General features: G+C 37.1%; 4 protein-coding genes across 8 annotated transcripts; 2 read left to right on the forward strand and 2 right to left on the reverse strand.

Annotated features, from left to right (window-relative positions):
* The first annotated feature begins 4,423 nt into the window (after positions 1-4,423).
* On the forward strand, positions 4,424-7,986 carry LOC113287853 (calcium homeostasis endoplasmic reticulum protein-like). The gene is made up of 4 exons (XM_026536707.1): positions 4,424-4,578; positions 5,108-6,155; positions 6,595-6,878; positions 7,022-7,986. Exons 2-4 carry the CDS (start codon positions 5,137-5,139, stop codon positions 7,837-7,839), a joined length of 2,121 nt encoding a protein of 706 aa, XP_026392492.1. The 5' UTR covers positions 4,424-4,578; positions 5,108-5,136; the 3' UTR covers positions 7,840-7,986.
* Positions 7,987-8,142: 156 nt separating this feature from the next.
* Positions 8,143-11,282, reverse strand: LOC113287855 (probable UDP-3-O-acylglucosamine N-acyltransferase 2, mitochondrial). 4 transcript variants are annotated; one of them, XM_026536712.1, is made up of 9 exons: positions 11,168-11,282; positions 10,692-11,013; positions 10,515-10,591; positions 10,109-10,158; positions 9,529-9,593; positions 9,083-9,271; positions 8,874-8,940; positions 8,499-8,570; positions 8,143-8,408 (listed from the first exon to the last, which is right to left on the reverse strand). In XM_026536712.1, exons 2-9 carry the CDS (start codon positions 11,000-11,002, stop codon positions 8,331-8,333), a joined length of 909 nt encoding a protein of 302 aa, XP_026392497.1. In that variant the 5' UTR covers positions 11,003-11,013; positions 11,168-11,282; the 3' UTR covers positions 8,143-8,330. The 4 variants fall into 4 exon arrangements, with proteins under 4 accessions (XP_026392497.1, XP_026392498.1, XP_026392499.1 ...); XM_026536713.1 differs by lacking the exon at positions 11,168-11,282 and adding an exon at positions 11,053-11,145 and having other exon boundaries at positions 10,692-10,958; XM_026536714.1 differs by lacking the exon at positions 11,168-11,282 and having other exon boundaries at positions 9,083-9,153; positions 9,220-9,271; positions 10,692-11,145.
* On the forward strand, positions 11,261-16,834 carry LOC113287854 (glycerol-3-phosphate acyltransferase 9-like). Of its 2 annotated transcripts, none has more exons than XM_026536709.1 (13): positions 11,261-11,396; positions 11,517-11,659; positions 11,860-11,917; positions 12,455-12,573; positions 13,155-13,254; positions 13,728-13,823; positions 13,919-14,015; positions 14,425-14,512; positions 14,609-14,705; positions 15,194-15,279; positions 15,888-16,007; positions 16,107-16,205; positions 16,419-16,834. In XM_026536709.1, the coding sequence occupies exons 2-13, from the start codon at positions 11,550-11,552 to the stop codon at positions 16,465-16,467; spliced, it is 1,119 nt and encodes a 372-aa protein (XP_026392494.1). In that variant the 5' UTR covers positions 11,261-11,396; positions 11,517-11,549; the 3' UTR covers positions 16,468-16,834. The 2 variants fall into 2 exon arrangements, with proteins under 2 accessions (XP_026392494.1, XP_026392493.1); XM_026536708.1 differs by having other exon boundaries at positions 11,266-11,396; positions 11,528-11,659.
* Positions 16,835-17,168: 334 nt separating this feature from the next.
* Positions 17,169-17,891, reverse strand: LOC113290883 (protein NDR1-like). The gene has a single exon (XM_026540471.1). The coding sequence runs from the start codon at positions 17,889-17,891 to the stop codon at positions 17,169-17,171; it is 723 nt and encodes a 240-aa protein (XP_026396256.1).
* Between the last annotated feature and the right edge of the window lie 1,345 nt (positions 17,892-19,236).

Below are 19,236 nucleotides of genomic sequence, written 5' to 3' on the forward strand. Positions count from 1 at the left end.
ATCAAGTGCGTAGAACCTTGTGAGCTTCAATAGACGTAAGGAGCGTGACCGTAACTGAATCGCTTGGGGGGTGAATTGGGTCTCAACTACATTCTAGTTCGAAGTTTGATAGTAGGATGGTGTCTTTAGCGACTTAATACAATGTGGTGTTCAATCCGGATGAGGTCCCGGGGTTTTTCTGCGATTGCGGTTTCCTCGTTCACAAAATTTCTGGTGCCTTGTGTTTTTCATTTTCCGTATTATATTGTTTATCTTTAAAATTGGATTTATACAGGTTTGTACGTATTTAATCTAAGTGGATATGTCGCTTAATTGTAATCGATTACGAGACTAGTTTCTTGCAGAACTCGTATCTTGAAAGATAGATAACAATTTAAACCACTTGGCAGAATTCCGATTGAATTATTTGGATACGACTAGATTGATCTTGGATATTGATATTTGAGATCGTCCAAGTACTCTGCTTAACAATCAGGTTCACAGACCTTGTGTCTATATACATACTATACATACTATCAAGGATCATTAAGTTGGTTTACTTGCTATTGTCGCAACTTGATGCCTTAGCATCATGAAGCTCTCTTGACCAAGCCACACGCCATAGTGATATTTCAGCATCATATAGGCTAAGTTATGAATATTTAGGCACATCTCTGATATATGCACCTTAACCAACTCCCCTCTCTCTATGTATGTCGTATTGACATTTCTACAGATAAAAGTTGGGGAGCACTTTGTCATGCTTGCTTCATTATTCATGGTCGTTGCCATGTATCTCTGAATAAAGGGCCATGATGGTTGTATTTTTTTCTCCGTTTCTCTCTCTTTCCTCTAAATGGGTTTTTATTTTCTGTATTTTTCTTAATTTTATAAGGGGTGCATAAATGAGAACACGAGGCGCTTCTCATTATCATTAAATTCATTAATTATAATCTGTTTTGATTGCTGCACATGTGTGCACTATGTTAATGCATGGTGCGAAGGCTAAGTCTTATGGGCTAGATTGAGCTGCTAGATTAGCAGAAATATGTTGCAATTCAAAAAAAAAGTGTTTCCTATTTGTTAACACTAGTTCTCTCTCCTACCAGTTGCTCGCATGTGAACTAACAACTAAATAGTTTCGCTAAATGATTCAGCGCTGAGGAAACCACCTTTTCGCGGAACGAAACAGCGCCAACAAGAATATTCCAAGCATTTACGTTGAATAGTACAACGCAAGATTCTAGCGCTGATTGGAAACGCGCCACACGGTAGCGCTATACCATTCAACGCTTGACCTTTTTTTTTTTTTACTTTTTTACGCCATCAGTTATTCAGTAATTAAATTTTGAACAGTTTCATTCTTTGTTTTCTCACACTCCTGTTACACCAGCAGACAACTATGTTTTCAAATATTGAATTTTAAAAAGTTTGACAATTTGTTCCAACGGTTGTTTGTTTCAAAATTTTAAAATTTTCCAAACTAAGAAATTTTTTCATTACATTGCAAAACAACGTTACAATGTTTTTTGGAATTAAAAATTACACTGAAATTAAAATTCTGCTTCTAAAAATTTAAAAAGTACATTGAAATGAAAATTCTACTTTTAAATATTATAAAAGTACATTGAAATGAAAATTCTACTTCTAAAAATTATAAAAGTACATTGAAATTAAAATTCTACTTCTAAATTAACTAACTCAAACTTAAAAATGAACTTTTAATAACTCAAATTATTACTCATAATTTAGGGGATTGGTCCTAAGCCATTACGAACCAAAATCTCGTTCCTCCATTTCTTGTAAAGGGGTTTCTCCCAATCTTCTACTTCATTCAAATTTTGGCGTAGGATCTTAAATACGCCTTGACTCCCTCGGTACTACTTGATGAGCTCCATTGTAGAATTCATATTGTTGTGACATAAAACTGAAGCACTGATCCTACAAGCATAAAGTAGATAGGTTTAGTGGAGTATTCAAGAAACTTAAAATGAAAATGAAAACAAATGTAAATGAACTTACCAATGTCAAACCCATCGCAGAAAAGTTATACGGACAAGGTTTCCCTGGAACTTCTACTCGCTCTTCAATGCCGGCTGCATTGATGAATGGTAAAGTGAAACCTATCTCCGACAGCTGTGACAGGGTATCATTCTGTGTGCCATAAATGTACGTCTGTGATATCAGGTTAGAAGGCGGATGACTAGGTAACAAATGTCCAGGAACAACTGTGCTACCCAATGCTATCTCATCGACATTCTGTGAATGGTATGACTCAGTGAGATAAGGTTCAACACTCTTCTTCTTCCACCACCTGCTATATTGATCCTCATTGACTGCCAAATAATGTTCGACGCATACACCTACAATCTCCCTGTCCGCAACTCTATCCAAATCTAGAGGATTTCCTGGGACTACAATCTCACCTGCTATCTGCCTCTGGAATCTCTCAGCCAAATAACAACTAACTCTTTTGTAGTTTTTTTCTAGGTCAAAAAACACAACTCTCACTCTGGATAACTGTAATGCATATTCATAATGTTCTCCATCAGAATACACACTCTCTATCCATGGTAGCCAAATATATAATGTACTGTTTCTAGTGTCAATTTGTGCTCTTGCATTGGACACCGAGTGTTTCTTCGTATCCTTTTGGCCTCCTCTTTGGCCTCTCTTCCTTGATTTAATGTATTCTTCTTAAAGAGACTAATCTTTGGGAAAACATCTAGGTGTTCTCCTCCAGGTGTCTGACAAAGCAAGGGTTGCATGTTGCGGAAGTAATAATAGTACCAACATTCAAGTACCATAACTATGCCAGATAAATCCTTCCCATTGGCTGACCATCCATCAAGAAATTTATAGGTATTACCTAAGGAAGCTATACCCCAATCATATTCTCCAACTCTATCCAAATTATCCAACAATAGAACCCAACGTTTATCTACTCTTCCACTAGAACCCGCAAGAAGAAAATGACCAAAACACCAAAGAAAGAATGGTCTTGTCAATACATCTGCACATTCAACATTGTTGGTATTTTCTCTACTTTTAATGTAGCTTCTCAAGATAGACATGGATATTGTATTTTTCTTACTGTTCAGTTATCAAATCCTTTGGAATCTTGAAAATACAAATCATCCAAACAAGCATATGTTAGCTCACCCAATGCCTGCATAACTACTTGATGTTTTGTAGGGTCACCAATGGGAATTCCCGTTAACATATACCAATCTACAGGAAGGATGCCAAGCTCAAACTCTCTAAAATGAAAGCTCTTGATTTTTTTCCACCATCTCTCAGCTATGGTTTCAACTAAACCTCTATCCGCATTGGCAAAATTAAACTCAAAGACAGAAGAAAACCCACAATTATCACAATATCGTTGTGCTACCGGATTATCTTTCACTACAATTTGGTATAACACCTCACTAAAATTGCCTCTAAAGTTTATAGTCCGACTATCAGTCAAATTATTAGATACATGCCTATCTCCCTTTACTTATACTATATCCAAAGCATCTATATGTTCTTCTACTACAATCAATAACAAAAGAAAAAAAAGAATCAACCACATTTTATCATTTTCATCATAATCATGTAAATTTGATACAAATTCATACAAATTTACCATTCATCTTCATCAAAAATACTACAAGTATCATTTTCATCATAATCATGTAAACGAATCATACAAATTATCATTCATCTTCATCAAAAATAATCAAAATTTCATTATTTTTTTTCATCACAAATAATCAAATTAATCCCCAAAAATAAATTTCATCAGAAAAATTCAAATTAAATCATATAATACTAAACATATCATATAAATCATCTAAATAACAAATACCAATCATCTAAACATATCAATTTCGTCAAAAAAATCATGATCATCGGAAAAAAAACCTAAAATTTCAAAATCTTACCCAAATCGATTTCGTGGATGGATTCGTTCCAAACCAATCTCAAATGATTCCAATCCTGTTGATGTTCAAACCCACGGTGCGATTTGAGAAGAAAATCTCTGGAACTCTTTCTCTACTACATGCATTTTCGAAAGCTTTGGGTGAGGATGAGGTAAATGGAGAAGAAGGAAGAAGATCGAGCTTCTGTTAGTTTACATCGATTTATCTGATGATTAACGGTGCGGTGCCTGGCGATGAATGATACAGCGCTTTGACCAAGTTGACTGGTCAAGCACTGTTATGCTCAGCGACTAGCATGCTACATTAACAATCCCATAAGACTTTGGTGGTTGTGCTAGCTGACATGGATTGCCAATCTAGCTTCTAGATTAGCACCCCACAGGACTTAGCCTAAATAAATCGAGGACTAATTTGTACCTACCTAATTTACTCGGACGGGACTAAACAATCTGTTTGGACGGGATTTTGTACCACGTCGTATTTTTCTCGTCTTAAGTTGCAGTTCGCCGTGCAAAGATTTGCACCGGTTAAGTTAGATGGGTGATAACTTTTACGCGAAACAAACATTTGCCAGAATCTAACGAGGAGATATTTGCAGCAGTTATTCAAATTGCAGTATTCAGAGTCAGAACTTCGTTCTCGAGCTCGACAGTCTCGCTGCTCCATTACTAAGGTATTCTCGTCCCTCTAATTTACTATAGAAATCCAGGGTTTCGTTGTCGCTTGGTTCTCTGTATCGAAAACACAAATACTTTTTTCTTCTTCAACTTACTGTTATGATTTTTTATCTGGTTTGGTTATCTGTAAATCGTCCATAATTTGAATTGATTAAAATGTAAAACATAGCATTTCAAACTTGAAGAACTGGGATTATCAAACTTCTTAAGAAAATTATCAATTGAATTGGGTACAAACTTACCCGTAATCGGGTTTGCTGGCTTAGTCGATTAATTGGATGGATCTAGGGTTTCAATGATTTATTTTTCTGCAGAAGAACAAGTTCGAATCAGCTGCATAACGATTATTCTGTCTTCCTTGTATATTATCTTTAATCGTTAGTGTATTCTAGTTTTATTTTGTGAACAAGTCATCAGTTTAATCATCCTTTCTTAATTACTCGAACTGAAACATTAGAAAACAACTGTTGGTAGCTCCTCTTTTTACACCATCTGTTGTGATAATGTTGGGAATATTTGATGTAGGTCTCATAAGGCAATCATTTCCCTGGATAATGGATCGTCAACCTCATGATTATGCAGCAGCAGCTGCTGCAATGGCCTATGCTCAGCAGCAGCAACAACAACTACAGCAGCAACAGTTTGGTTTACATCCACAACACCAACAGTTTCCTCAGCAGGTTCACGGTCCTCCCTTTCTACCCCCTCACCCTTCTCTACAACAATTTCCTTACCATCACCACATGCAGCAGCAACAACAACAACAGCAACTCCATCCTCATCAGCATCACCACCTTTTACATCTCCAACAGCAACAAGCACCACCACCACATTTGCCTCCTCATCATGTTCCTTCTCACTTTCTTGGTCCATTCGATTCTGCTCCACCACCAGTTCCTCCACCTTCTGATCCCGAGCTCCAAAAACGCATCGATAAACTTGTTGAATACTCGGCTAAGAATGGTCCTGAATTTGAAGCCATGATCCGTGAAAAGCAGCAGGATAATCCTGCTTACAGTTTCCTTTTCGGTGGTGAGGGGAATAATTATTACCGTTACAAGCTCTGGTTGACCACAGTTCCATCAAATACCCCCTTCAACCCTTCTTTTCCTTCCTCTATACCCATGATGCGACCTCCTCCTCACAACCCCATGATAAATCCATCTCATTTAAACCATCCCCCCTTGAATGTCCCTTCCGTTGCTGCTGGAGCATCAGGTCCCATGGTTGGTGGCTCCCAGTTACACCAACCTTCTTTCCCACCATTTTATGACCAACAACAACAGCATTTACAGCTTCATATTGGCCAAGTTCGACCAGATTATGATCCTTCAAATCCCTTTAAGGGTCTATCTGGACCACTTCCTTCTGATGTTTCCACTGAGCTTACTAATGTACTCAACAGTCTATCTGGAACTAAGGAGTCGATCAAGGGTGCCAAAATTTGGTTTATGCAAAGGTGCCCCTTTGCACCAGCTTTAGCCGAGGCCCTCAAAGACAGAGTTCTTTCTCTTGATGATTCCGAGAGACAGATGCACATCATATATTTAGCGAATGACATTCTGTTTGACAGGTATTTTATGTAACATTACTTTCATTTCTGGCATTAATTTATCTCTTTGTTGCTTTTCATGCGGTAATCTTTCACTTAGACCTCTTGGTCTGAAGTATTGATATATGTTTTGTGACTGAAAGTTTGCAATCCAGATTTGTTTTAGTTTAGCCAGTCTTGACTGACAAATACAAAATCAGTTGCAACAATGTAGGTTTTAACAAATTATCTGATATATTTCTGGAAGTGGTTTGCGGTAAATTGAGAAGTATCATTAACGTCTCTAAAGACCTGTAACTAAGTCTGAAAATGTATGGCCTAGTATGAGTTTTGGGTTTGGCATGGCGGTTCTGTGACTATCGCCATCACACTGCTTATATTAGCATTTACTTCCCGGTTTTGTTTTAACACCTACTATATACTATATGTTCCTTGAACTTTTCCCTGATAAAATGCGCAGCTTACAACGGCGGAATGACCCGCGGGAAGTCGACAATGAAGCCCTTGCCTTCAGACCCATTCTAGGATCCATGCTTGCAAGGATTTATCACAATCCCCATAACAAGGAAGCAAATCAATCACAGTTAGAGAAAATTTTGCAGTTCTGGGATACAAAGGAGGTTTATGACCATGACACTATTTATGCTCTCAAGAGTGAGATGCATGTTGGCACCCCAGCAACTTCTCTTTCACGACCTCCAGAGGAGTTCTCTTCTGCAGCTGGATATCCTGCTAGTGCCCCAGGTATTGTTGTTGGTCTAAGCTGAATGATTTCATGTAATGATGAGATGAATGGCGTCAGTAGTTCAATTTGTTATCTGGTTGAGTGATTATCAAGTCGCTCACTAAGTTATTGATGAATTACAATTTTGATTGATTTTCTGTAGGCTTATCACAGCAAACACCACTCCAAAATCCCAATCAATGGCAACCTGATCAGCAGAGAAGCTCTGTGCCTGGCTCATTTGAGCAAGATCATCCAGATAAACAAGTGCCTCCAGCCATGGGAATGACACAATCCATGTTTGCACCACCTGCACCTCAGCAATTCCTTCCAAATTCAATGCAAGCTGGGCATTACCAACCAATTCCCGGGACTCATTTTATGGGATCTGTACCAATGCCAGGTGCCATTCAACAAGCAAACCATCAGCCATCACATATACTGCCTACTCCTTCAAATATCGGTGAGAAATTGCCTCCATATCCTTTATTTCCCCCTGGGCTGATTCCTGGCATGGTAAGGAAGATGCAAATAGGTAGTGGTGTACCATATTCTCCTATGAGCCCTTTGGACATACCAACCGTGATTCCACCTTCCACCGTTTCTCCATCAGAAGTCTTGGATAGAGTCTCCAAATTTTTCAAAGAAATCGGAGAAGTAAATCCATCTGAAGGACCCATGAAATCCTCAAATGAAAATGATGAAGATGATGATGGAGAATATGAGAGGGAACCCCCTGTACGCAAAGGTGGGGCTTGCATTCCCCCCCCTGCAAACCTACAAGTGGACCCTGAGACGGGTACTTATCCAGATGGTAGTGTAGAAAGAAAGCCAGGATCAAGTGGCTCAGGAAGGTTAGGGCTTGGGGCCACAGCTGATCCAAATGAAGTCAGTCAGTATGATGATGTGTATTCATCGTATAGGAAACAGAGAAGCACCAATTATCATTCATCTATGAGTGCAAGAGCTTCTGTGAGGTAGTGTGTTTTCTTTTGGGTTCACTGAACTGTGTATGAATGTTGGCCTCGAAGCCTTGAATTTATGTTGCAAATACTTCTGTCTATGTTAAGAAAACAAAGCATCTAAGAAATATGGCTGTTCTGTTGTCTGAACACCTACTTAGGTTCTCACTTTGCAATAACTGGGGCGCACTTTTAGGGACAACAAATTATGACCAAGAATCTTATGGGAACTGTTATAATTTATAGACCAAGTCTGCAAATTTAATTCATATGCACATTTCTCAAAATTTACCAAGCTAGAATATAATCAAGATTCAGAGTATTAAAGTAAAATATGTGCCTCAAGTTTCACTCTACAGTAACTGTTTTGTCACAAAAATTTCAATTGAAAACCGAGTACAGAAATATGAATTTTTTTGACATGATTGATGAAAACTCCAAGCATCAACGTGATGTTTCAATCTTACATGCCCGTGGCTCTACATTTATGACATTCTTCTTCATTATTTGTCAAATCTCTTGGGAATCCCCTTTCTTGAGACTCAGGCGCTGGCTGGCAACTTGTCGGCGCCATTCACGGACTGGGACCTGTCATGTGGCATTGAAAATATTTGAACAGAGATCAATTCCTACTCAATGAACGGAATCCAAGAAAAGCTAGAGGGTAGTAAAACTTACTGCAGGGAAGCCGCCATAGTCACCTGGCTCTCTGATGTCTTTAGTGACACAGCTGTTAGCAGCAAGCCGAACCTAATGATCCATAAAAGATGTTACACAATGAAACAACAATTGATTACAACGGGAGTGTATGCTGTCAAAAGCATGCCTCACTCTATCTGTAGTTTTATGTACCAGGGCCTGTTCTATTTTTGTTTTTGCTGAATACAGCTGATGGGCGTAAAGGGACTTTTTCATAGCAGAGTTTTTTTACACAACACAAAAAACTAGTCATCCCTAATTTTCTTATTGTAACATACTTTATTAATTTGAAGGATATGAATCTCTGTGGTACTGGGAGTTATTAGTTTGTCTGGTGAAGGAATTACAAAATACCTTTGACGAAATGGAAACATGATCTCGGATTGCTACCTTGCCTCCCAAAGTAACATAGTCTCCCATCCTTCAAAGCCAAAAATTAGATTCAAGGAAGATATAAGCTGTATACTCAAAATCTTCATCATGCTACCACAGTAACAGAAAGATTGACAGCATCACAGCACACTTGAAAATTCAAAAACCAAACATGGTGAGATGTTACATACGTCACAGAACCTGCAATTCCGGCTTGTCCACAAAGCATGCAGGACTTTCCTATAACAACATTGTGACCTATCTGCACATTGAAGTAGGTCATACTAGCATAATAAGTAAACAAAAAAAAGTGACAAGAGCAACCTACCTGGACTAAGTTATCTATCTTGGTATGGTCCCCGATACTGGTATCTCTCCAACTGCATAACCAAGATGAGTTAAACATTCAGAACACAAGTCATCTAATATCAGTGTAAAGTCTCTTGGCCAACATTCACCAAGTTGATTCTGCTCCCTCATTCACAAACAGGTTTCTGAATACCATAATAGATACTCGAAATTTAGGGTTTATTTAACATGACACACTTGAACACATGTTTGTATTCAAGTAGCCAAGTGTGAAGCAAAAGAGAATATGTTCGAGGAGCACATTTAAAGAAGGAGATACGAGTCTTACCTACCCCTGTCTATGCATGTATTAGCACCAATCTCCACGTGGTTTCCTATCCTTGCATGCAGCTCCTATAATGAAGACATGCCACAACACTATTCAGTAATAGCAATTACAAGAGTACCAATTACAAGAGTACAATAAATGTATTCAACAGCTTATCCTTTGAGCTCAATAAAAACTAAGCAGTACAACTGGATATGGTGATAGTTGAGATGGATACATTAAGTTAATATCACTGTGTATCACTATAAAAATAAGTGTTGTGATGTTGGGCACAATTTACATACATCGGATAGGGATCCCGGTCTTACCTAGGGAGTCTAAGGCTAATAGGGATGGAGAAAGTTGAACTGTAAACCACGTCCTCATCGTCAACCATTTATTCTTTTTCGTCTTAAATGATAAATCGAACATCCAGTTTATTTAGGTTATGAATCGTAGATAGGTCCAACTAATCTTCTAACACAACAGCGACAAGGTCATATGCGGACTTAACTTAGACAGAGAAAATAACAGAAACAATGAACAATAGAACTAGATTGTCAAGCAAAAGAACAAGATAAGTAAAATGAACTTCACCAACTTGGGGTTTCTTCAACATGTTCCCCTGGTCATCCACAAAAAATCCAAACCCTATTGGAGAACACAATTAAAATATCAACATCAGAAAATAAAAAAGAAGAAGAAAAGAACAGTATTTAGCTTTTCATAACTCTAATAGCAGGAATTGGAACTTGAATAAATAAGATAACTCCTGAAAATGCAGATCAGGCATCTTTAAGAAATTCCAAACCATCGCCTAGTGGACTGCTATTTCAAGACTTGGTAAACAAGAGCAAACAAGAGAGTGATGGATTCTAACAATTTGTATTAGTTCGGAAAGACTATATCTTGTTAATGAGTTAGGCGAGGTACGGCCAACTTCCCATAGAATTAAACCATTTAACTAGAACCAACATGAAAAGATAAGTTTTACTATCCAGACTTACCATCTTGACCTATGCATGCGCCATTGTGGATGATACATGAATCACCTATTGAGCAATTACTAAGTGCAGTGTTATACCTGGGCAAATCGCATTAGTGTTATTCAACAAGATAGCAGAACCTAGAAACCGTACCAGGCGAAATTCATAAACAGATTATCTAGAAAATAAAATCCATACCCAACTTTAGTCGAATGCCCAATGGTAACGGCAGGACCTATAACAGCTCCTGATTGAATATGAACATTTGCACCAAGTACAGACTTTGGATGTACCACAGCACCTATTTCAATGAGTGCAGTTGGATCAATTTGAGCCGATTTATGTATAAAACCACCACCATTACCCCATTTCCTGAATTCCGACTGGGTACAATCTTCTGATCTCGAAACCCTTGAGTTGGTCTGGTCATCTGAAAATTTTCTTACGCTATATCTAGCACCAACCCTAGCAATAGATCCAGTAATATTCTTAATCTTTACGATTGCCATGAATGAAATACCTGAACAGCAGGAAGAAAAACAAGCAGATAATAACAAACCTCAGTGAGACAGTGATCATAAACCCTAACTCAAGGTTTTTAGTGAGTTCACTCAGTCGATTTAATCATATGGAAAATGTAAACATTTGCGGATTTATCAAATGTTCACGCTTACCAAAAGAGTTTAAACTACCAAGATATTTCAGGAAACATTTATGTTCTGAATACAATAGTAAATGACACGTGTCAGATACGCTTTGATGTGTGTGTCTGGTTTTCGTGCACCTTTTTATGCGATCAATTTTTTTTCAATCTAAACATCTTTCGGAGACAAAAATTGAGAGACTCGGACAACAATGATTGATAATCGCAAACCCTAGAAAATTAAAGAAAACAGTGTAAAAGTAAGTAGTTATCTTCTCTTCGTGTGGTTTTAGGGTTCGAATATTCTTTCTTTTTCTCGTATTCTATATTTTATGGTTTTTATATATAAGCAGAAAATTTTGTTGAGTAATACAATTCAGCTCCGTTGCAGGTAGTCAGTGACTCAGGTTACAATGGCGAGTCAGATGAACTCGTCAAGTTCTGAAATGGATTTGGATCGACCAAACCTAGAAGAGTATTTACCTACTGAATCAATTCAGAAGCCTGACGAAAAGTTTCGCCTGTAAATCTCTTTCATCCCTTTGAGTCATCTTCTTCTGTCCAAAGTTTCTTATTTGAATCCTCATTTCTTGATCTCTCTCTCTCTATTTATGTTCAGCCAATTTGCTTACAATTTTGGGCGATCTTAATTATTAAATGGGGTATTTGCTTAAATCTTCAGTTATTAATTTAAGGTTTGTTTGTGGAATTCAATTTGATCAGGTGTGATTTGCTTGACATCTCGCCTGCCCTAACTGAAGCTGCTGGTGCAATCGTTGATGTATGTTTGTATTTTTTTTTTATTGTTTTCCTTACTCAATCTATTGGTTTGATTTTATTACCGTTTTCTATTTGTGCAACATCTGTTATAAACAAATTTCATTTATACTATTGCTATAGATTTCAGTCACTAACCCTTGATAAGCTTAGATATTGCCTTGGCCAAGAAGTTTCAATTTGCCACCCTTTATGTATTTAGCTCATAACATATGAGTGAAACTGCAGATGAATTTCAATGCTAGCCAGTTTGTTTTCTCGAATTTTTAACAAATTTAACACCTGCATGCAAAACTAACAAACATAAGTTCAGTTTTCTCAATTTGAGTACATATGCAGTGTCAACAAGAATATCACTGCTGAATTTTCCGCAGAATTTCAGTCATACATCTTTTCCATATGCCATGAGAGTTGATATTATATTTCGTGAGATTATTGGTTTTGTCCTTGTGGTTTTTGAGTTGAAGTTCTCTGCAACCTTTTTTTTTTGACTGTATAGACATTAATAAATTTCCAATTTGTTTGCTTTATAAATGACCAGGATTCTTTTACTCGATGTTTCAAGTCGATTCCTCCGGAACCCTGGAACTGGAATATATATTTGTTTCCACTTTGGTGTTGTGGAGTGATAGTTAGATACGGTATTCTTTTCCCAATTAGGTGAGACCCTCACTTCTTCTGAACAGAATTTTGTTATCTTTTCAGCAGGTGAAAATATTTCTATTTATTTTTTTTATTAATATGTGCAATGCTGTTGATTATGTCCAGTCAAGTACTATGAGGCTATTGGATCAGTTTTGCTGATATCTCTGTGTTATATCGATCTTTAGTCCACCACGCTGACTAAGCTTTCTAGTTCTATGCTTCTATATATTCTTTTCCTTTCTGCAAATTCTGTAGCTAGTTTGGATCATGTGAAGGTGGAAACTACTGCTTTGCCATCCCTGTAGAATAGAAATCGTTTTGATTAGTTGTGCAATGGTTCATTCCGAAGGTAATTTTAGTGCCGATGAAGTTAATGATTTGTGATGTTCATCACAGAGATTGAATTTGACGGGTTGGATACTTGGATTAGCATCATCTAGAAAATTTTGCTGGAGTTTTATTTTAGATAATTGATATGTATATATATATATATATATATATATTTTGATCCAAATAATTGATGTATATATATCGACTTAAGATGGCATTATCCGAGAGCTTGCACAATTAAGCTATTGACATGTCTTATTCTGCAGGGTGCTGGTTTTGACAATAGGATGGATTATATTCCTCTCTGCGTTTATCCCTGTGCACTTTCTGTTAAGAGGGCATGAAAGGTGGAGGAGAAAGATGGAAGTATGACTTTTTACATTTTTTCTTAATTAGTTTTAAACTTATGCTATTTTTAATTGACAAGTCAACCTTACCACATCATACATAGTTACAAGTTAACATCTTGCATGTGTGTCCAACGATTAAAATCAGATATGTTGGCAAAGCATAGCAAAGAAGTGAAACCAGGTAAATATATTAGTCTAAGGCTGCGTCTCTGTATCAGGATCATTTGTTTGTCCAACATAACTACTCGTCTTATTGTTGAAATAGCTTTTTTTGATGTTGTAGTGCCTTTCAATACTAAAATGCTAATGCTTAAAGTATTGACGACTAAACATTATAGTTGTGATTCCAGATAATAAGTGGAATGGGGCAAGATTGTTTGTTAATTGTAATGTTTACCTGTGGGTTGTAAGTGCTTTCTATTTTGTTCATTAACTATTATACATGATTTTTACCACTTCCCTCATCTAGTGTCTGTGATCTCTCTTCAGAGATATTTGGTGGAGTTGATTTGCAGCTTCTTTGTTGCATCTTGGACTGGAGTTGTAAAATATCATGGACCACGGCCCTGCATACGACCCCAGCAGGTATGATTATATATCATCTTGATTCCTCTACGCTCTTTGAGTTATGCTGTTCTTAATGGTTGTTAATGTCTAACTCTCTTTACTGGTTTAAACAGGTGTTTGTAGCCAACCATACATCCATGATTGATTTTATTGTTTTAGAACAGATGACTGCATTCGCTGTTATTATGCAAAAGCATCCAGGATGGGTTGGTAAGATATTACTTTTAATTATCATCACTTATCCTATAGTACGCCATTCAGAATTTCGTCTCTATTACTCTCAACATGTTCCTTTGGTGGTTGCTGCGAGTTATAATTTTCCACTAGCACATCCAAAGTTATTTTGTGTCCTCTATGATAAAATTGCTTTGTGTTTTCATGCTGTCATTTCAGCATTTTTAATTTATATCAATCAGAACTCTTGACTTGGTAAGAAGTCGTAGAATTGTCACATTGACTTTAGGCCGGTTTAGGTGGTTTGGGAATCTAAAATGTATAAAATGGGTCATTGTGTAAATTGGCCTTGTTTTATTGTATGCCATGTAGATCAAGAAACTACTTCATCTTCTTTATAAAAATGATGATGTTTGAATGCTGTGCAATGTTTGACATTTTGTAGGACTACTTCAAAGCACAATTTTAGAGAGTGTTGGTTGCATCTGGTTCAACAGATCAGAGGCAAAGGATCGCGAGATTCTAGCTAGAAAGTGAGTATATTTTTGGTGGTGTGTGCCTGGTCAAAGTGTTAAATATTCCATAGTTCAATACTTTGTATTGCTAGCATGCTAAGCTTGAATGTACAGGTTAAGAGAACACATTCAAGAGGCTGACAACAATCCCCTTCTCATATTTCCTGAAGGAACTTGCGTAAACAATCACTACACTGTCATGTTCAAGAAGGTTTGTAACCTGTATTTAAAGGTTTTGACTGGTGATTTCTGAAAGCATGATATTATAGTTGTCCCTTAAAACTGTGCTCTATTGGTGGGCAGATCAGCAAATTTAAGTTCTAATCCCTACCCCATTCCCATCTGGAAACCTGTCGTAAACTAATTTGTGTAATACCGGCTATCTGTACTGAAGATCTGGTCTATTTTGTACTCGCGCTCTCTAAATACTTAAGGAAGCTTATTCAAAGCTTAGTACACAGTAACCCTTAGAAGCCTGTTAAGAAGCTCCAGAATGGAGTCCCTGAACAGTCCAAGGTTCCTAGTATGATCAGCATCCATTTATGATTATGTGACCCACTCACTCGTGTTAATTCACTGGTTCATGACCCATCAACTGCTTTTTGCGCCTCCAATATTCACTCATTGGTACTATCTGTAAATTGGTATATTGCTGTATATCAATAGTTGTATACTTATCCCTTCTAGTTTTCTGTCTAGGGAGCTTTCGAACTTGGGTGCACGGTTTGTCCAATTGCTATCAAGTACAACAAAATTTTTGTGGATGCTTTTTGGAACAGTAAGAAGTAAGTTACTCCTCAAAGATTTTTAGATGCATTATTATTCATAATTTTTGTTGCAATTTGAAATATTTGTGTTTTACCCCTTGCTTATACTTATTCATCTTTGTTTCTTGCTTATGGTGCTCCTTGGAACAAATACACATTTTTTCACTTTCTCTTGCACCAAAATATTTTGTGGCTATTCATATACCTGTAGGGCATTCAGTGCTGCTGCACTAACTTTGCTATATTCGATATGTTTTTTGTTATAGTACCAATAGTTTGTGATGCATAAAACACATTACTCTCCTAGAATCTAAAGCTTTTTAGAACATTCTAATTCTTTGCTTTCTTTTGATAACAAAGGTGACCCCAGTTTACGTGTCTTCATGTTTAAAGGTGGTAGTATAATACTGTACCAGCACCCCCCACGAAGTATGTATTACCCTCAGAACAGTGTGGGACATAAGTGCATGACCAAGTTTTGCTTTATTATTGGGATTTTGAAGTGTGTTCCAGTTGTATGACGTTGTTGTTTGCAGGCACTCATTTACAAAGCACTTGCTTGCTTTTTATTATTTGGGATGCTGAAGTGTGTCAAGTTATATTATGTTGTTGTTGCTGTTTTGCAGGCAATCATTCACGAAGCACTTGCTACGGCTTATGACCTCGTGGGCTGTCGTTTGCGATGTTTGGTATTTGGAACCTCAAACCTTAAGACCCGGTGAGACATCTATTGAATTTGCAGAGAGGTAAGAAATCTTAAATTGCTTTTCAAATCTGATTAATAAATGTTTATATCTTCCTTTGGCTTTGGTGATCTTCAATTAATAGCTAGTTGTTGTTTTCAGGGTCCGAGATATAATTTCTGTTCGAGCAGGTTTGAGGAAAGTTCCTTGGGATGGGTATCTTAAACACTCTCGCCCTAGTCCGAAGCATACCGAGCAGAAGTATGTTCAAATAACTCCTTTCATTTTCTCTTATCATTGTCTACTAATAGCTAGTTCTGCTCTTCATCACCACTGTATTTATCATCTCCTGTTAACACTATTATCAGTGCTTATCCTAATAACTATTTCAAGCTTATCCTAATAACTAACTCAAGCTCTGTTTCCATCATCCCTTCCCATTGTGAACGTCCTTTACGATTTGATGATTTTCAGGCAGAGGATTTTTGCTGAATCAGTACTTCGACGCCTGGAGGAAAAATGAATAAATAGTTCTCTACGAGTCCTGCAAACTTCTCTCTTCCCTCCCCTTCATGAAATTTGATATATTTTTTTTCTTTTTTGGCCTAAATATTTTCTCTTGTAACTGGAATTTGATACAACAGATTTATCACATTCTACATCACAAGTGAGATTAGGTTGTTCAATGTTCTCCAGTGAGATTAGGTAGTTCCTTACATTTCAAGTGAGTTTTTGTTCAGCACTCTGCAGTGAGATTAGGTTGTTCCTGGTATTTTTTGTTAGATTTAGTCAGGTTGTTGTATTTTCCTTCCCTTTTTTAACCCAAAAACGTTTGTTAATGGAACCAAAGTTCAATTGAATCTTTTACTGATGACCCTGTTTTGTGCCTCGATCTTGTTTGCCTGGTTGATCTTATTGATTTTACTGTCACATGTTTGCTTTGCAAAGAAACTACATGCTCCAAGCTCACCAACTAGACTATTTTGAGAATTTGGAATACGTGAGCTGGGTTATCTATACAAGGTAGCAACAAAATGAAATGAAATGAAGTAATGAATGGGTCAACTGCAGTTAACGAGATTTGTCTGATTTTTTGCACCAGGAACCAATTATATAGAATCAGTTTATTTAGTTTACATATCCTTCGAACAATTAGAGACCAAAAGCTTCAAACCTTGAAAGACAACGAAAAAACTATAGAATTCTATAGAGCAAATGATTAAACTAAAGCAGCATAGGTAGAATAATAACTGATAATGCAACAATACTCAGATGAATGCGGTTAACGTGCACAGTAGCATCCGATAATCTCAAACTGTTCTTCATCGTTCCATGATCATTGACATGAACATCAGTTCCTAATTTTAACTCGTGCCGTCCTGCCTTCCACAACCCATTCTTATACCTAATCTTCGTATCCAAATCGACTCGGAATAATGCGGTCTTCCCATTTGAAACCTCCATTCTAGCATCTTCCCGCGGTACCCCAAAAGTTTGAACCGTCTCGTCACGATGTTTTATTTGCAAATACCTTTGATGAAATTCGGGTATAGAAACATTTCCAATTGGCAAACTTGAGCTATTCCTGTGATAAGAAAGAGTTATGTTAAGGTCATCATAGTAAATACTCTTGTGTCTGTTTCCGTGCCAGAATCTGAGTTGAAATGATATGGTCGTGGGATTCATGATTCGGATGTCACCGGAGTCTTTATCGAGGGCAGGAACATAAAATTTCTCGAGTGAACAATGGGGTTGAAACGGATGTAAAGTAAACCATACGAGGATGAAAATTAAACCTGGAAGCAATATAATTGCTGCAATGAATAAGCAAAACTTCGGTTTTCTATTTGCAAATGAAAATTCTCGAGTAGGTTCTCTATCTGCAAATGAAATTTCTCGTTCTGTATTTGCGAAGGAAATTTCTCGACTAGTCTCAGCAGTCACCATTGAAATATTGATAAAAGTTTTATGTGAAGATGATGAAGAATTCTACTTCTAAATTTCCTTGAGAATGTTATAGAACTTTGAGAAGTAGCGCAAGAGAATATTAGTCAAATAGGCAATAGAGAAATCACCGGGAGCTGGTATGAAAGTCACTAAATAATGAATAATGAGTCATCCTTTGGGCCACTAAGAAAATCAGCGCTATTAAATATAACTACTCTGGGTGCACGTTGGCATTAAGCGCAAACTCCATTAGCTTTGTGCCGGCTGGTGGCGGACAATAGTCAAAATAAGTCGTTTGGCCTTGTTTCTGATGATCCGGGTGCAAGTGGTTACAGCATAATGGCCTTCCTGTAATGCAAGAGCAGTTTTGGTGAAGCCAGCCTTATGAATTAATTAAAAAAATTTTTAATAAGAAAACAGAATTTCATTAATAATCTTTTTAAGAAATGTTTACCCTCAATTCATCTCTAATAAGAAATTTCAGCCAAGTTGGTAACGTTGTATGCCAACTTTCATTATTCCTAGAAATTCTAGCCCTTTTTGATAGACTATTAGCTACCTCATTAGATTCTCTATGCACAAAAGTGCATTTCCAATCTCTAAAACTGTCTAAAAGGTTTCGACAATCCAGAATTACATCATTATAAGTCCAACGGACATTTCCTACTCTGCCATTTATGGCATTTACTACATTGATGCAATCTCCCTCAAGGTGTAGTTTGTCAACATAAGAAGCTTTTGCCCACTTGATAGCTTCCAGTGCCGTCAGAGCTTCCGCCTGCTCCTCATCTTGAGCTAGCCCCGCGACTGATTGCGCACCCCCACAAGACCCTGCATTAGAGAACATCATTAGTCCTATTCCCATATGCCTGTTACTCTTCAGAAATGAAGCATCAAAATTAATTTTATGGAACCCATTTTCTGGCAACTGCCAGGGAATGACAGTTTTATTCTGTCTAGTACTTGTCCTTCCATTCCTAGACCGCATGGAATTTAAATTCCATTCATTTAGCTCCTTAGTCATTCTTGCTACTAATTGAGAGATATGAACAGATGCATTATCAAAAACAACAGAGCATCTAAGTCTCCAAATATTCCATAAGGCAAAACCGACAAACTTTATAAAATTCCCTTGATCATCTTCAGAATCATTACTACTTTGAAACCAAGTTTCAATCCACTCCTGCAAATTAATATTAACAATTCTTCCTGCAATGTTAGTATCAAGAGCAATCCAAATTCTTTTAGTTACTTCACAATCAATGAAGAGATGATTGATAGTTTCTGGTTCATGTTCACATAGAGGACAAAGACTACTTATTGAGTTCACATGCCTAGCAAGTTT

The sequence above is a fragment of the Papaver somniferum genome, chromosome 6, assembly GCF_003573695.1.
Source record: "Papaver somniferum cultivar HN1 chromosome 6, ASM357369v1, whole genome shotgun sequence".
NCBI classification, from domain to species: Eukaryota; Viridiplantae; Streptophyta; class Magnoliopsida; order Ranunculales; family Papaveraceae; genus Papaver; species Papaver somniferum.

Bases quoted from the DNA above. Each gene is read 5' to 3' on its own strand.
- LOC113287853 (XM_026536707.1), top strand. From the start codon at position 5,137: ATGGATCGTCAACCTCATGATTATGCAGCAGCAGCTGCTGCAATGGCC. The intron at 6,156-6,594 runs GTATTTTATGTA...TAAAATGCGCAG, and splicing joins AATGACATTCTGTTTGACAG to CTTACAACGGCGGAATGACC. The intron at 6,879-7,021 runs GTATTGTTGTTG...GATTTTCTGTAG, and splicing joins ATATCCTGCTAGTGCCCCAG to GCTTATCACAGCAAACACCA.
- LOC113287855 (XM_026536712.1), bottom strand. From the start codon at position 11,002: ATGGCAATCGTAAAGATTAAGAATATTACTGGATCTATTGCTAGGGTT. The intron at 10,159-10,514 runs GTAAGTCTGGAT...GTTCTCCAATAG, and splicing joins CGCATGCATAGGTCAAGATG to GGTTTGGATTTTTTGTGGAT. The intron at 9,594-10,108 runs GTTGGTGAAGTT...TCTTCATTATAG, and splicing joins ACATGTTGAAGAAACCCCAA to GAGCTGCATGCAAGGATAGG.
- LOC113287854 (XM_026536709.1), top strand. From the start codon at position 11,550: ATGGCGAGTCAGATGAACTCGTCAAGTTCTGAAATGGATTTGGATCGA. The intron at 15,280-15,887 runs GTAAGTTACTCC...GCTGTTTTGCAG, and splicing joins GCTTTTTGGAACAGTAAGAA to GCAATCATTCACGAAGCACT. The intron at 16,206-16,418 runs GTATGTTCAAAT...GATGATTTTCAG, and splicing joins CCGAAGCATACCGAGCAGAA to GCAGAGGATTTTTGCTGAAT.
- LOC113290883 (XM_026540471.1), bottom strand. From the start codon at position 17,891: ATGGTGACTGCTGAGACTAGTCGAGAAATTTCCTTCGCAAATACAGAA.